General features: G+C 43.0%; 1 protein-coding gene across 4 annotated transcripts in view; it reads right to left on the bottom strand.

Moving 5' to 3' along the window:
* The window catches only part of LOC137384372 (zinc transporter ZIP11-like), a 764,304-nt gene that overhangs the window by 114,881 nt on the left and 633,906 nt on the right, over nucleotides 1–15,517 (bottom strand). Inside the window, exon 7 of one of the 4 annotated variants that reach the window (XM_068058322.1) lies at nucleotides 2,125–2,734. The exons of the other annotated variants lie outside the window; for them this stretch is intronic. Within the exon in view, the coding sequence (XP_067914423.1) occupies nucleotides 2,560–2,734 (175 nt within the window). The 3' untranslated portion in view covers nucleotides 2,125–2,559. Of the gene's footprint in view, nucleotides 1–2,124; nucleotides 2,735–15,517 lie in introns of those variants that run through there. 4 annotated transcript variants of the gene reach the window in all.

The following is a 15,517-nucleotide window of genomic DNA, read 5'->3' as shown; positions in this document are numbered from 1 at the left end:
CTCTCGAGACAAGGAGACCAAAGAAGAAGAAGAAGAAGAAGTCTGGAGAATTACGAGAATGGCATGCCTTCTATACATGATATGCCGGACTAATAGGTTCTTGGGTGGGAGACATTACAGACCATCCTAGACCATATCCCAGTGTTCAGGGGCCATATTTGCAAAATCAACCATGTCAGAGACTAGTTATTACTGATGAATCTATGCAAGGCTATACACCAGCATGTAATCTGGCCACTGATGTCTGCAATCTGAATACGTTGCTGAGACATGCCTGTTGCTGCTGCCTGTCCAAACACTGTGATGACTGCAACAGCTTGTATCAAATAATAGGAGGAGAAATTAAGGGAGAAAAATATTTCTGCTTTCAAGTCAAATTCTCTGCTCTGCTTTCTCATGATACAACTGAAAATGTGGTAATTAACATTTATTATGTTAACCTCGTGAAGCCCCCATTACATGTACAATGAAAACATTTGTGACAGAAGTGTAACCTGAAACTACCACAAATTGTCTCAGAGAATGGTTCACCATGTAATTACCCGAATTACAGGAAAACATATTGCAGTGTTATTATAGGCTGAAGTCCACTGGTTTTTACTGAGGTAGATACCCCATTATTCAATATGCCGATGCCTAAGGACCAATATATATATATATAAATATATACACACACACATGACCCTAAAGAGTGACCTGATATTGTATTGAGATTGCAGTACCCAATGGAATTCAGATCTGTCCACTAAGCATTAAAATGTGTCCCTGTGATAACACACGAGGGGAGGTGGTGGCGCAGTGGTATTGTCACTGGACTAGTAACCCAGAGACCCAGGGTATTGCTCTGGGGACATGGGTTCGAATCCCACCACAGCAGAAGGTGGAATTTAAATTCAATTAATAAAAAAAATCTGGAATTAAAAAGCTAGTCTAATGATGGCCATGAAACCATTGGCGATTGTTGTAAAAACCCATCTGGTTCACTAATGTCCTTCAGGGAAGGAAATCTGCTGTCCTTACCTGGTCTGGCCTACATGTGACTCCAGACCCACAGAAATGTGGTTGACTCTTACATGCCCTCTGAAATAGCCTAGCAAGCCACTCAGTACAAAGGCAATTAGGGATGGGCAATAAATGCTGGCCTAGCCAGCGACGCCCAATTCCCATGAATGAATTTTTAAAAAACGCTTTAAGAAACACAGCACTCTGTAACCCTGGAAAAAGGTTGGGCCGGATTGTGTTCTCATTCCGACAGCGAGTTTCGTGGCGAGGGTGCCGGAGAATTGGGCAGAATCGCCTGCCACTGAACCCGATGCCATGATTCCCAGTTCTAATTTTCCCAGAGGCGGGACAGGCCCATGACATCTTTCCCGCCCAGAGGCCAAAAAGGACCCCTTCCTGCTGCCACTGGGATCTTAGCAGCAGCAGTTGAGGGGGGAGGGCCTCCGCCGTGCAGGGAAGCCACCTTGATAAATGAAATGCCCTCCCTGCGGGCTTGGTCAGAGGGGTCCCTCCTTCGTGGGCAATTTATGGCCTACGGAGGAACCCCACTGGGAACAAATATACCCCCCAGAACCCCCTCCCTCTGGAGCGAATGCCCACCCCACAAACCCCCTCGCTAGGGCCTTCCGGACTGACCCCGTCCACCCCGCCTCACCTAACTCTTCTCTGGGGTTCCAGCGCTGGGCTTGGGTCTGAGACCTCTGCATTACCTGCAGTAGCCACAGCTCCCAGTGACACTGCCAATACTGCTGAGCTGCTGGCCCTGTGATCGGCCTGCAGCTCTTGGAGGCAGGATCCCTGTCCCAATAAAGTCTTTAAAGGGACGGGTACCATGCCTCCTTAAACTTTGACCCCAAACGACCAGAGAACTGCTCCGGGGGTCTGTAAAAATGCAGAGACGGGGTTCCCCACGACTTTTCGGCCTGGTGCCAGAAGTCCCTTTTCCTGAACAAAATGCAGTCCCTCGTGTGGGATGCCACTGCATCAGGATTTAAAATGTCAAGGAACGAACTAAGTTCTTTTTCCAAAACTGAACTTTAATCCAAAAAAGAATTTTAGCATTTCAAAAAAGAAAACACTTTTCCCCTCATTCCTTTCTCATCTGTATTTCTTCTGTTCATTGATTCTGGAATCACCACCTCTGAGAAGGTTAAATAGGCCTATATGATTTGAGAAAAATATAGAATATATACATTTATGACATCTTTATTCCATTAATGCTCCTGGGTGCCAGCCAGGAACGTCTTGAACATAAGCTCTCTGCTATTGCTTCTCCACAAACTGCATTTGTAAGCTGCGTACATAAAACATACTGAGCTAAATGTTGGAGAATAGTTCATGGCATAGTTATACTGAAATCAATATTACATACTTTCACATTGCAAAACTGCAGTATAACTAGGGAAGGAATTCATTGCTGTGGCAGTACATTTCTGTGGAGGTCGCATCATGCTGCTTGGGCTTGGTACTAGCTGTAGTGTAACAGCAACTTGTGAAACACCACCTTTTGAAATGTTAAATGTAATGTTTAAAAAGATTTCCAGAAGTCTGCAGCTTTTAACTTTCCCATGCCTGCAAGGAGATCGCCAAAAAACCAGTGATAACATGTGACGATAAGAGATGAGGGAGGCGGAGGTAAATATTCATCTCATGTACTGCCTGTGCTGTTTCCACTTCTATTCCAACTTTAATCGTGCTCTTGAAGTTTGTAAACCTCTCGAGTGTTGTACCACTGTAAAATATGTAAGAGTTATTCTATTTCTCCAAAGCAGGCACATTTCCATTGAAGTCTGAATCATGTGCAACAATATTACTTCTGTCTGAAACACCTGATTCAATAAAAGGGAGACTATTGTTCACATTTTAGATTGATTCATTGGATCAAACAGAAATTTCTGCCTCATCTTTTGCTGAAAGCAGTAAGAAATTCATTTTGCTAGTTATGAAGAGTAAAATAGGTAGAGTGTTTGAAGGCATTAAAACGGTTAAGACGAAGCTGATAAGCTGCTCAAGTTATAGAGTCATACAGCATAGAAACAGGCCCTTCGGCCCACCGCGTCCATGCCGACCATAATGCCTATCTATACTAATCCCACCTGCCTGCATTAATTCCATATCCCTCTATGCCCTGCTCATTCAAGTACCTGTCCAGATGCCTCTTAAATGTCATTACTGTCCCTGCTTCCACCACCTCCTCAGGCAGCTCATTCCAGATACCCACTATTCTATGTGTGAAAAATTTACCCCTTTGATCCCCTATAAACCTCCTCCCTCTCACCTTAAATCTATGCCCTCTAGTTTTAGTCACCCCTACCATGGGACACAGACTCTGGCTATCTACCCTATCTATGCCTCTCATAATTTTAAATACCTCTATCATGTCCCCTCTCAGTCTCCTTTGCCCCAGGGAAAACAGACCAAGCCTATCCAATCTCTCTTTATAACTCAAACCCTCCAAACCAGGCAACATCCTTGTGAATCTTTTCTGCACCCTCTCTAGCTTAATCACATCTGTCCTGTAGTACGGCGACCAGCACTGAACACAGTACTCCAAATGTGGCCAAACCAACATTATGTACAACTGTAACATGACGTCCCAACTCTTGTACTCAATGCCTCGGCCGATGAAGGCAAGCATGCCATACGTCTTCTTCACCACCCTGTCTACCAGCGTTGCCACTTTCAGGGAACTATGTACTTGCACCCCAAGGTCTCTGCTCAAGAACACTCCCCAGGGCCCTGCCATTCACTGTATATGTCCTGCCTTGGTTTAACTTCCCAAAATGCATTACTTCACACTTGTCTGTGTTAAATTCCATTCGCCAATCCCGTGCCCACTTTCCCAGTTGATCTATATCCTGTTGTAACCTTAGACAACCTTCTTCACTGTCCATCATACCACCAATTTTGGTGTCATCTGCAAACTTACTAATCATGCCCCCTACATTCACATCCAAGTCATTAATATATATGGCAAACAACAGAGGGTCCAGCACCGATCCCTGTGGCACACCACTGGTCACGGGCCTCCAATCTGAAAAACAACCCTCCACTACCACCCTCAGCCTCCTATCACCAAGCCAATTTTGTATCCAATTTGCTAGCTCACCCTGGATCCCATGTGTTCGAACCTTCTGGACCAGCCTACCATGCGGGACCATGTCAAAGGCCTTGCTAAAGTCCATGTCGACAACGTCCATCGCCCTGTCCTCGTCAGTCCTCTTGGTCACCTCCTCGAAAAACTCAATCAAATTCGTGAGACATGATTTCCCACACACAAAGCCATGCTAACTATCCCTAATCAGACCATGCCTTTCCAGATGCATATAAACCCTGTCTCTCAGAATTCCTTCCAATAACTTTCCCACCACTGATGTAAGGCTCACCGGCCTGTAGTTCCCTCGCTTATCCCTGCTGCCCTTCTTAAATAAAGGCACAACATTAGCTATCCTCCAGTCTTCCGGTACCTCACCCGTGGCTAACGATGATACAAAAATCTCTGCCAGGGCCCCAGCAATCTCCTCCCTTGCTTCCCATAGCATCCTAGGATACAGCTGGTCAGGCCCTGGGGATTTATCCACCTTAATGCACTTCAAAACCTCCAACACCTCCTCCTTTGTAATGTTGTGATTTATAATGCCACCTGAATCTCTTAACGATGAAGAGAGGGAACAAAGACAGAACTTGCAACTCCACAGTGCCTTTCACATCCTTAAGTTGCCCAAAAATACTTTGCAATCAATTAATTAACATTTTTTTGAAAAGCAGTCACGATTATTCTGCAGGGAAATGAAGCATCCCATTTGCTACAAGCAACAAAAGAATCAATAATGAGAGAATTTATATGAGTGAACTTGTTTCTGGTGATGTTGGTTAAGGGGGAAAATGTTGGCCAGGACATTGGGAGAACTACATGTATTTCTTAAAATAGTGTTATGTTAATATTTTACAGCTGTCAGGCATACGGAGCATTGATTTATTACCTCAATTAAAAAGCGGCATCTTTAACAATGCAGCGTGGTTGCAGGCTAAGTTATCTGAGCAAGTCCTCAGCTGCAGCTTGAACCCACAACTTCTAATTCAAAGTTAAGAGCATTACCCGGTCAAGCCGGGATACAAAAGCACAGCCTCAAGTTACACTGTTCTCAGTGAGATGCTAGGACTACTGGTTTGCAGAGCATAGACTGCACATAGCTGGTGGTAGTCGCAAAATGAATTTGCCGAGTTTGTTCTAGTCAGCCGCCAATTAAAAACGTGGTCCTTCTGCTGGCTGTTTGCTCAGGAGTTGCCATGCATTGCACAAGAGTCATCTCTCGGTAGCTGAAAGAAGGAAGAGTGAATTCATGCCTCACCCCAATGCACTTCACAGCCATTGAAGTATTTTTGAAGTCTGGTCACTGTTGTCATGTAGGATCTAGCACCTCACTAATCGCAATATAGAACAGCTAATGAGAAACACTTTAACTGCTGCTCCAAGACTCGGTCAGTTGAGCTTATTTATCAGTGAGGAAAAAGAAATAGTAAGGTGGAATTTATGAGAAAGTTGAAACATGAAAAAAAACTTTTTGTGAGGAGTCAGTCGACCTATATTATTTGTTTAAGAACATGCAAAACTAAAAGGACACTGTCTACACCCTCACCATACAACAGGTTTGATTTAAAAAACACTCCAGCACAAGCACAGAGTAATCCCTGGAATCACTGAGTGGCTTATAAATGTAGTTAATAGCCTAATCCATTAGCCACATGTTCATGGAGTTCAGTCTGTATTCAGCCAAGCTGCCAGAAGGGGAGCCTGGCAACAGTGAAAGAGCTCACTGCAGGGAGGTGAAATAGACAATGTGCAGAAAACCCACCACCCAAATACAGTCCAGCAATGCTGACATGTGTATTTCTTGTGAAGTTACCAGATAGGGCTAAACCAAATGATTCATCATTTACAAATTGCTATTGACATGAAGTTAAACGAAGCAGCCACCCAGAGGTTCTGTCATTGTTGCACTCAAACAGCCTTCTGCAAAGGAATGTTAGGAAATGATAGCTCCGTGAACTTGATTCGGGACTTCAATCATCAGTGAACGATTCGCAGCAATTTTCAACCTTTTTTCACGAAGAGGGAATTTTGGTAAAATAAATAGGTTCATGGTTTTCTTTGTCAAGACTCAATTTTAACTCAGCGAGGGAGGGCAGCCTGTGAGCTCTGCGAGCAAGATGTGTACATGGTGGCGCCAGTATGAGACTTACCGGCTTGTCCCTGCTAGTGAGAGACCCGAACCATTTTAACCCCCAAACCTTATCCGAATAATCAAAAGGCAGACTTCGTCCTGAACCCACAAGAAGGAGGAGTGGCAGGATTATGGGCAACAGGCTGCCACTGCTGAGAATCCAAGGGAACAGTCTCCAGCATATTGGAAGTGGTCGGTGGGGATCTGGGAGAGGATCATGGGAGAGGATGGGGGAGGGAAGCTTGGGGTAGGGGAGGCTGAAGATCTCCTTGTGGGGCTTGGAGGAGCATTCTGCTACTTACATCCCACAAGTAACCTCAAAATAATTTTTCACTGGCGGCACTGCCATGACTGGTAGTTAAAATCGTGTCAGAATTTTGGTGACATCAGACCCCAACATTTCAATCTTAATGAGATTTATAGCTGCCATAAAACGTGGATTAAAATGGAAGCACGTGCAAATGCGTTGGAAATGCAGTGAGTAATGCTTGGTTGCCATTTAACCTCCTTGCCCATCCCATTCTTCCGCCATGCCTCTCCACCTGGGCAGGCAGGCTTAAAATGGGCCTTTAGATTCTGAAAGGGGCGTCTGTGAGTGGACCTGCCATTCACCAGCCCTCCCCCCTCCCACCACAAGCCACACATCACGGGGACATGTTGGGAGGAGTTCCCAGGTGCCCTTGGGAAATTCCACCCTTGAATGACCTCAGCGGAATTCACATCGCCTGTCAGCTGATGTGAGTCCTTTTGAAGTCTTCCAAAAGACCTCAATTCTTGACACAACTAATCATGAACTTATCAATCCCAGAGGGGATCAATTACCTTGTCTGGAGGTTGAACGGTTCTTTATTTGGAGCAAGTTTATAATTTAAAATGACTGCAAGCAATAATCTTCTTTGGCTCCTTTGGGCCATGTGGGACCTTTTGCACAGCAACTCTGGGCCCTGCACTTTACAAGACTGACTCAGCGAGGGCTCTGCTGATGTGCCCTTACAGGTGCTGGCAGCATATTCCAGCTACGCAAAATACCACATCCCCTGGGATTTGGGATAAGGTCTCCAGCCTGGGACTAAGTGTATGGAGTTTCTGTGCCAGCAGAGTGGACAGTCAGGAATTTCGAGGCCTATGCATTTTCATGTGCCGTCTGGTGGATTTAGCAGACTGGGCTAGCTAAGTGTCCTAAGTGCTGGAGTGATTGTGTAGGTGAGATTAGTCCTTCTGTGGCAGCTTTGAGTGTTCCCCAGGGCCTGAACATTAGAGATTGTAGGTCATTATAGTTAGAAAAATGGCCTTTAAAAATAAACAGTGACTTTAGTCCCAACAGTGCATAGAGAGGAACAGTCATGAAATGCTGACTCGTGAAAACAACTGGCATTCATGGAATTGCTGGATAAAAGAGAAAGCTTTGTGAGGTCCCTTACCCTACAAGAATAAACATAGAGAGCAGAGATGCTGCAGATAGCACAATTCGAAGGGTTCATCGGCAGAATTAGAAGGGGGGAGTTAAGAGGTACTCAAGGCTTTGGGCCACACATAAGAAGCTTTTAAATCCATAAGGAACTTGACATAAAAATCCATACAAAGACAACCTAATTCATGGTCAGGTCAGAAATTTACTACAGAAGTACAGATGTTAGTCCAAGATTCTAAAATTAATATGGATGAGAAAATGTCCCTGATAAAACTGCCAACCACTACAAATGTTAATCCAAAAGTATAGGCTGTGTATCTGATGAAGGTTGCTCTTGGCACCAAGAAATGTCTATGTCACACCCCATGATATGAATATGTTGCTGTTTTAAAAAGGTTGCAAACCTAGAATTCAGAACTCCCAATCCCTGGCTTTGCTTTCCACTTTTTGGGGGTGTCCTTACCTCCCTAGACAAAAGGTCACGCTTTGCCACATAGTTTGCAAAGTCTTTGATTTAATTTCCACCATTACTGTTGACTCCCTTCCATTATCCAGCTCTTGGAGAATTTACTCAACCTCAAGGACCCAATTTTTTTTTTACACTTTCAACATAATTATACTAGTAGTATGAAGAAGTAAAAATAATACAAGCTTCAGAATAACTGCACCACCAGTTGCAGCACTCCAATTACTCAATACTTCTCTTTGGCAACACGGGCCTGCAACATTCAAAAATGTTCACATCAACTAAAACGATCTATAAAATCCTGTAAATTTTGCAACAAGGTATTTTGCAGATTAAAACCATTTAATGCAGGAAAAATGGCTCCAAATTGACGTGGAGCGAGATCCTGGCAGTTGCCCCTGGATTGTGGCTGCCAGTGCTCTTTGGCACTGACTCTGCATGGTCAGAGACAAGGTACTTGATTAATACGGGGCCCAGCAAGCCAATACAGGCACATTGTGGGCTCTGCAAAGCCGCACACTGCTAGCATGCACTGGATCTTCTGTCATCTGGGGGTGGGCCAGGTGGGCTGGCAGGGTGTCCAATCCATCCATTCAGGAGAAACTATTTTGTCCCCTTTGTAGGAGGGATGATACTAAAAAAGGCAATTGTGGTCTTGGCCATTTATTTGGCTGGACTCCTCTAGTTGAGCTCATTTGGGCCCATCTTGAGGTTGATGTGCTTCATCGCATTGGGAATACCTGCCTCCAATCTTTAGTCGGGTTCTACTAAGGACATTAAGCAATATTTTTCTCTGTTTACTTTTCTTTGGCAAAAATGTCGACATCAGGAACTAAAAGTGTTCCTAACCCTTGATATGTTTAGCAGTCTCGATGTTTCTCCTTCACACAGTTGATCAGTTTATCATTTATCTGTTTTCTGTTATTTTTTCTGATGAAAAAAGGAACAAGTGGTCCAACATGTATATGCAGAGGATGTATTCTATTTAAATGAGCCATGCAGATTCCAAAACTATATACTGTATGAAAGGTTAAGGTGGTTTAAATCTAGTGTCACCTCTTAAGTCAGTTGGAGTTTAAACATGGAGTGTGTGTAATTAGGACACAATCAGTAAAACCACATTGCACTTAAAATCACAACTTTATCCTGTTCCAATGTGATATTGTCAAGGCTTTTATAACATGTTTAAAGTGCATAATTTATACTACCCTTGATAAGTATTTTTGCCAGAAGATTAAATCGATACGAATAAAGGTAGTAAGTTTCCACACAAAAAGGCTTTTGCAAAACTACTGCTGTAGTGTTGAGGGTGATTTAATGGATTAGAAATTTTGTATAAAATTTAATTGGTGCTGAAACAAGTTTAAATCCTTCAATATTGATTATTCTATCAGCATAAGTCTTTTTTTTAAATTTCCCTTAGTTGTGTGTTAACATATGTGTAGTCTAAACTGAATACCACAGGGAATGTCAGGAAGTAATTCCTTGCAATTATACCTGACCAAGTAATGTATTACTTCAGGCCACAAATCTAAGGTAATTGTTGATTGAAAAGTCCTTAGTTAGTCTCTTTATGAAAATAATGTATGAACTAGAAAGATGGATCAAACTAAATGGTCTGGAAACACTGATACAATTATTTTCAAGTTCGGTTGAAGAGGGTTTTGTAGCAAATTATATGCCCACAGTGGACTTCATATGAGGCTTGGGGGCATTGTTCTGGAGTATTTTCTTAAGTTTGACTGGCCATTAGTCGGGTAAGTACTAATAGGACACTTTCATACTTGGCACTGGAATGTTCACAAACTATTTCTCATTCTGATGGCTACAAACAGTGTTTTAAAGAAACATTGAATTATAGTTATTCCCAGAGGTCAATTCTCACTGGTTGTGAACTGTGCTAAAAACCGCATGATTAATACACAGTTCCAGTCTCAAATTATTTAAAAATTCCAGGTACAAGACATGTTAAAATGTTACAAAGTTCAGAACTTATGGGTATACATCGGTTCAAATGAAACTCAGCCTGAATTTACCTCTAATTATAGCTAGTGTCACATATAAAATTGAGTAAAAAAAAAAATCCCGTCACAGAACTGCCCAAGATGGCTTCACTGTAAATGCTATCACTTATTTATTGTTGAGACACCTAGGTTGAAGGGCTGGTGCACCACCAAAGGTCTAACATAAGAACATAAGGAATAGGAGCAGGAGTAGGCCATTCAGCTTTTCGAGCCTGCTCCGCCATGCAATACGATCATGGCTGAGCATCGACCTCGATTCTACCTTCCCACACTATCCCCATATTCCTAATTCCACAGTATCCAATAATATCTCTACTTCTGTCTTGAATATATTCAATGATTGAGCATCCACAGTTCTCTATGGTAGAGAATTCCAAAGATCCATAACCCTTTGAGTGAAGAAATTTATCATCTCAGTCCGAACTGGCTGACCCATTATCCTAAGACTATGCCCCTAGTTCTAGACTCCCCAGCCAGAGGAAACATCTTCCCAGCATCTACCCTGTCAAGGCCTTAAGACTTTTGTGTGTTTCAATGAGGTCACCTCTCATTCTTCTAAACTCTAGGTAATATAGGCTTAGTCTACACAAGCTCTCCTCAGGACAATCCTCTCATCCTAGGAATCAATCTATGAATTTGTGTTGCATGCCTCCAAGGCTAGTATATCCTTCCTTAGGTAAGGAGACCAAAACTATGTATAGTAATCCAGATGTGGTCTCACCAGGCCCTGTATAAATGTAGTAAGACTTCTTCACTCTTATACTCCAATCATGAAGGCAGCAGAAAAGAAGACAATGAAAATGAGAAAGTAGTGAGTCGGCAATACCAAGCAAAGGTTTTGAAAACATGAAGATCATAGTCAACAGAGAAGAGTGGTGGAGGAGAGGAATTCCACAGTTATGAGATACCAGGAATGAATTAATTTGAGTAATAATCTGGATGTCAACAGTGTATGTATGTAGGGAAGAGGACATGCACCTACAATGCTGTACATCCAACTTGGTAAAGCAGAGGGAACAAGACAAGAAAGCTCAGGGTTATTATACCTAGCAGTGAATGTTTCCATTGTTTGATTCCAGGAAAATATTGCTATATTGATTTTACAGTTCTGAATTAAAGCGATTATCTGGATGCGTACTGGATAGAAATTAGTCCAAATCATATAGTGTTTCCACAAGTATCGGTTATCTGCTAGCCATATGCACTGTTCCAAATATTTTTCAGACAGTTATTAGTGGTCAAAGTGCACAGTAGTTCCGTTTGACCAAGATACAAGCTGAGCTACTAAATTTTGCATTGGTTCACTGGCATGCTAAATTAATAACTCCAAGGGCTGCATATAAAATGAAAATCTTTCTCAAGGGTATAATAAACCAAGAATTCCACTGACCAATATATTTTTGGCAATGGTAACTTCTTATCAAGTAGTTCCATCTTAAATGTTATTCTACCCGCCTTGGTTCCCTTAATACCAATGACCAGTACATAACTACCTCTGCACACTGAAATAAGTCAGCTACCATCTGGGATTTCAGCCCTGGACTGAACTTGTCTACATTCATATATATTTGAATATATTCGATGAGCCAGAGTGAATTTTCATGTCATTAGACAAAGGAATTATCTATATTGCTTTTTCCAAGTTGAAATTAGTACATCTCATATAGTGTTTCCACAAGTATAGGTTATCTGCTAGCCGTATGCACTGTTCCAAATATTTTTCAGACCGTTATTAGTGGTCAAAGCGCACAGTAGCTCCATATGACAGCTCCTTTTAATAACCCAAATAAAATCATGAGTCCGATTTTCCCACAGTCCAGAGAAAATGAAGACAACAAAAGTAATTAATTAATAACAGTGCTTGGAATTATAGGCATGGCCCATGGAAATACATTCTTGGGCAAAACACTAGGCAGGTTTTATACACAAGTAACTGATTTGTTTTTACCAATTATATTCTCTTTCCTAGTGCCAATTTGCACTAAAGTACAGTTTTACACGTCCCAGTAGTCCTCCATCACCCAAGTTCCATTCTTCATGTACGAGACCAGACAGTGTGTCACAAAGCTTTACATTCATGGAGGGCACAGCAGCCAAATTTGATCCACACAAATATACTTGACTGATTCTTATTCCTTCTGTAGCCCAGAAAGGCAAAGGTTAATTCATGCACCTCAGTTGCTGCTCTATCTGAGATTAACTAACTCAGTCTAGGAAGTGAACATGGGACTTTCTCGTCAGCATGCCTAATATCAAACCCCACTGGACCATCAGGGGAGATTATATCATGCCTTTTGTTAACAAAAGAGAATTAAATAAGTCATTACACTTATAAATTACAATCTTTAAACAATTTTACAACAATGCATAGAATTTAAATGTTATCTTATTAGTGCCTGCCTGGCCACACTGTAAATTGTTCAATTATTGTCTGGCAACATCAGTCAGAAGCCAACTACAGTACTAGTTAATCTGTCTTAATGAGTAGAAGTGAAATAAATGAGCTGTTTTATGCACTGATAGCAAACACATTTTGTTTGCAGTGATTATATTTGTGTGGTGAGGCAAATGGTTGAAGTGAATAATGACTTCCCTCAAAACTGTAACAGCAAAGTAATATGTAGAAATAGTTTTTCACCCAAAAGTGGCCAAAATCACATATGAAATCCATTAAAACTGAAGACGTTTCTGCAATAACTTTCAAGACTGGACCAAATAGGTTGGCTGAGGCAGATGGCTAATGATCCCTGTCACTACCACCAGCATTTCATTCCTTAAACAGAGTTATAAATATTGAAATACTGTTGAACAATGCTTATAGTTATACTCTGGATACCTGGATCCAGGAGCAGATGAGTTCACATCAATATTATGTCCCTATAGACCACTTTCTATGATCACATTAGCAGATGGCTACTAAATGTAAGAAAGAACTTGTGTATGTATTGTGCATTTCATTACCTCAGGAGATGCCCCAAAGCACTTCATAGCCAATGAAGTATTTTGAAGTTTGTCACTGTTGTAATGAAGGAAACCATGGCAGCCAATTTGCACACAAGGTCCTCCAAACAGCAGTGAGTTAAATGACAGATAATCTGTGTTAATGATGTTGCTCAAGAGACAAATATTGGTCAGGAAAGCAGAAAAACTCCTCTGCTCTTCCTCCAATTGTGCCCTAGGATCTTTTACTGAGAGGACAGGCTTACTGATATAATATCTGATCCAAAAGACAACCAGCAATGTAGCTCTCCGTACTGTACTGAATTGTTAGTTTAGATTATGTGAAGTCACTGGAGTGGCGTTTCTGACTCAGAGGCGAGTGCTACCACCAAGCCAAGGTGAACAAAGGCCATATTCAATGACAATGGAAACAGTGATAGAATCGTTAGTGAAGTCTTTTAAGTGTGGACTTTACCCCGTCGATCCCACTCAAATTTTGGTGCCGCCAAGTGACATTAAAAGCAGTCATGTAAAACAGCCAGGTGAGCACAGTAGGTACTTTCCACGTGTGCAGCAATCTTTTTCAACAGGACATATAAAATTGGTCAAGATGCCAAAAAGAAAATCGCTGTCACTATTTGCAACGACCAATAGAATTATGTTTGAATCAATTTCTTTTGGTCAGCTGCCTCTTTAAATTAACCTACTGAAAAGTCCACTGTTTGCCTAATATGGAGTGCATACTTTCTCCCGGTAGGGGCCCACCCAAATTGCCTAAATCCAGTAAATTTAGGCAAAAATCATCAGAGTCAAGTCTTACAGATCTCCAACGAAACTAACAGAGTTCAATCAGCGAACACCCATACAGATGAGTAGCACTGAGTACTGGTAAGCTTCTCGCTGATTATCCAGTGAGGGTCCACCCTACCCAGAATGGCTTGCAGAGTTTTCTGGAACTGAAGGGGGAGAATCCCACCCCCACTGAGTGACAGGTCTATCATCCCTCCCAGGTTCCATGGGTGAGGCAAGCTGGTTAGTCAATCATCAATAGTGACTGAATGTCTGGCTCAGGAATTAGACTCACAAATCTACCACAGAGAGTTGGCTTGGTTCCGAACTTGTATTGTTAGGCATGTCATCTTGCAGTCACCTCGACCTCAAAGAATTAAATGAAAACTTAAACTGGTTAAGTCACGACAGGAGATTCCCAGTTGTTAGTCCACTGATATTCTTTGTTACTTACTTCAGCTATATCAGCTGCCTTTTTAAAATACAAAGTGACTCCTGACAACACAGAGCATGTGCAGAGCGATTGTGGATGTCATCAGTGCGTGCGAACATTTGCCAGCTTGCCAGTATGAATGCGCACATGCATGTTCGTGACGTCACCAAGCAATGACGTCCTCATCCCTCAATAGCCGCTTCCATTCCCCCGAACAGTACCCTGTTCCCTCTCATCATCCCTGTTTCAATCGCCGCTTCCCTCCACCCTTCGGTTGCTCGCTGTTGCCTTACCTCAGCAACTCGCTCTCCCCCCACCCCCCCCCGACCCCCCTTCCAGCCGCTCGCTCCCGGCCTCACTGCTCCCCCCCCACCCCTCCCCGCAACACCACCCAAAGAAGCGGGAGCGAGTGGCTGAGGGAAGGCAGCGGCAAGGCAGGAAGCGAACGGCGAGAAGATGGGCACAGGAGGTAGAGGCGAAGAGAAGCGTGATGGCAGGAGGGAGCAGGGGACTGTTGGGGATGGGATGGAGGCGGTGATTGCAACCATTAAGGGGATTTGGGTTTTATTTGTTTTTGGTGATAAATTGAGCAGCGCCATCTTTATTACTGGCAGCTGCCTGAGACGTCACAGATAGTGACGTTTCAGTGGATGACGCTGCATTTGCCCATGTGCCAGTACTGCGCCACCTAGTGGTTGTGTTATCAGCAAACACAGCCTTGCTCGTCATAGCAGCCTTTGAAATGTTAACTGCAATGCAATGGTGACAGCAATTAATCTTCGTATTTGAATGCTAATATTCCAAAACTACACCAAATTTTACCCCTGTAGGAAATACAATATAGCTCTTTTCCAATTCCAAGCTGTAACCAATAAGATAATGAGCTGAAATTTATAGTCCCACTGCCGAGATGAGCAGTGGGCGAAAACAACGGTGGCCGGCCCGCGTGGGCCGCACGTCGCAGAGCCATCATGATATTCAGCGCTTTGGCTCATTTAAATAGACAGTCCAGACCAGCCCCCCCACACCCCCCGATGATGTGGAGGGGACAGGCTGTCCATCTCCAGCAATGGCGTCAGCTGCCTGTGCTCCTCCCTCCTGCACTGAAAAACTTACCTACTCCCCTCTCCTCACCAGTGTTACACCTGGGTGCCAGACGGGGATCCAAAGTCACGGGGGTGCCAGCCAGCGGTATGAATATTGGACCAGGACAGAGGGCGGGAACAT

The sequence above is a fragment of the Heterodontus francisci genome, chromosome 26 (genome assembly GCF_036365525.1).
Source record: "Heterodontus francisci isolate sHetFra1 chromosome 26, sHetFra1.hap1, whole genome shotgun sequence".
In the NCBI taxonomy this organism is placed as follows: Eukaryota; Metazoa; Chordata; class Chondrichthyes; order Heterodontiformes; family Heterodontidae; genus Heterodontus; species Heterodontus francisci.
Note: the sequence above shows the minus strand (reverse complement) of the source record. Positions and strands in the feature narration are given on the sequence as shown.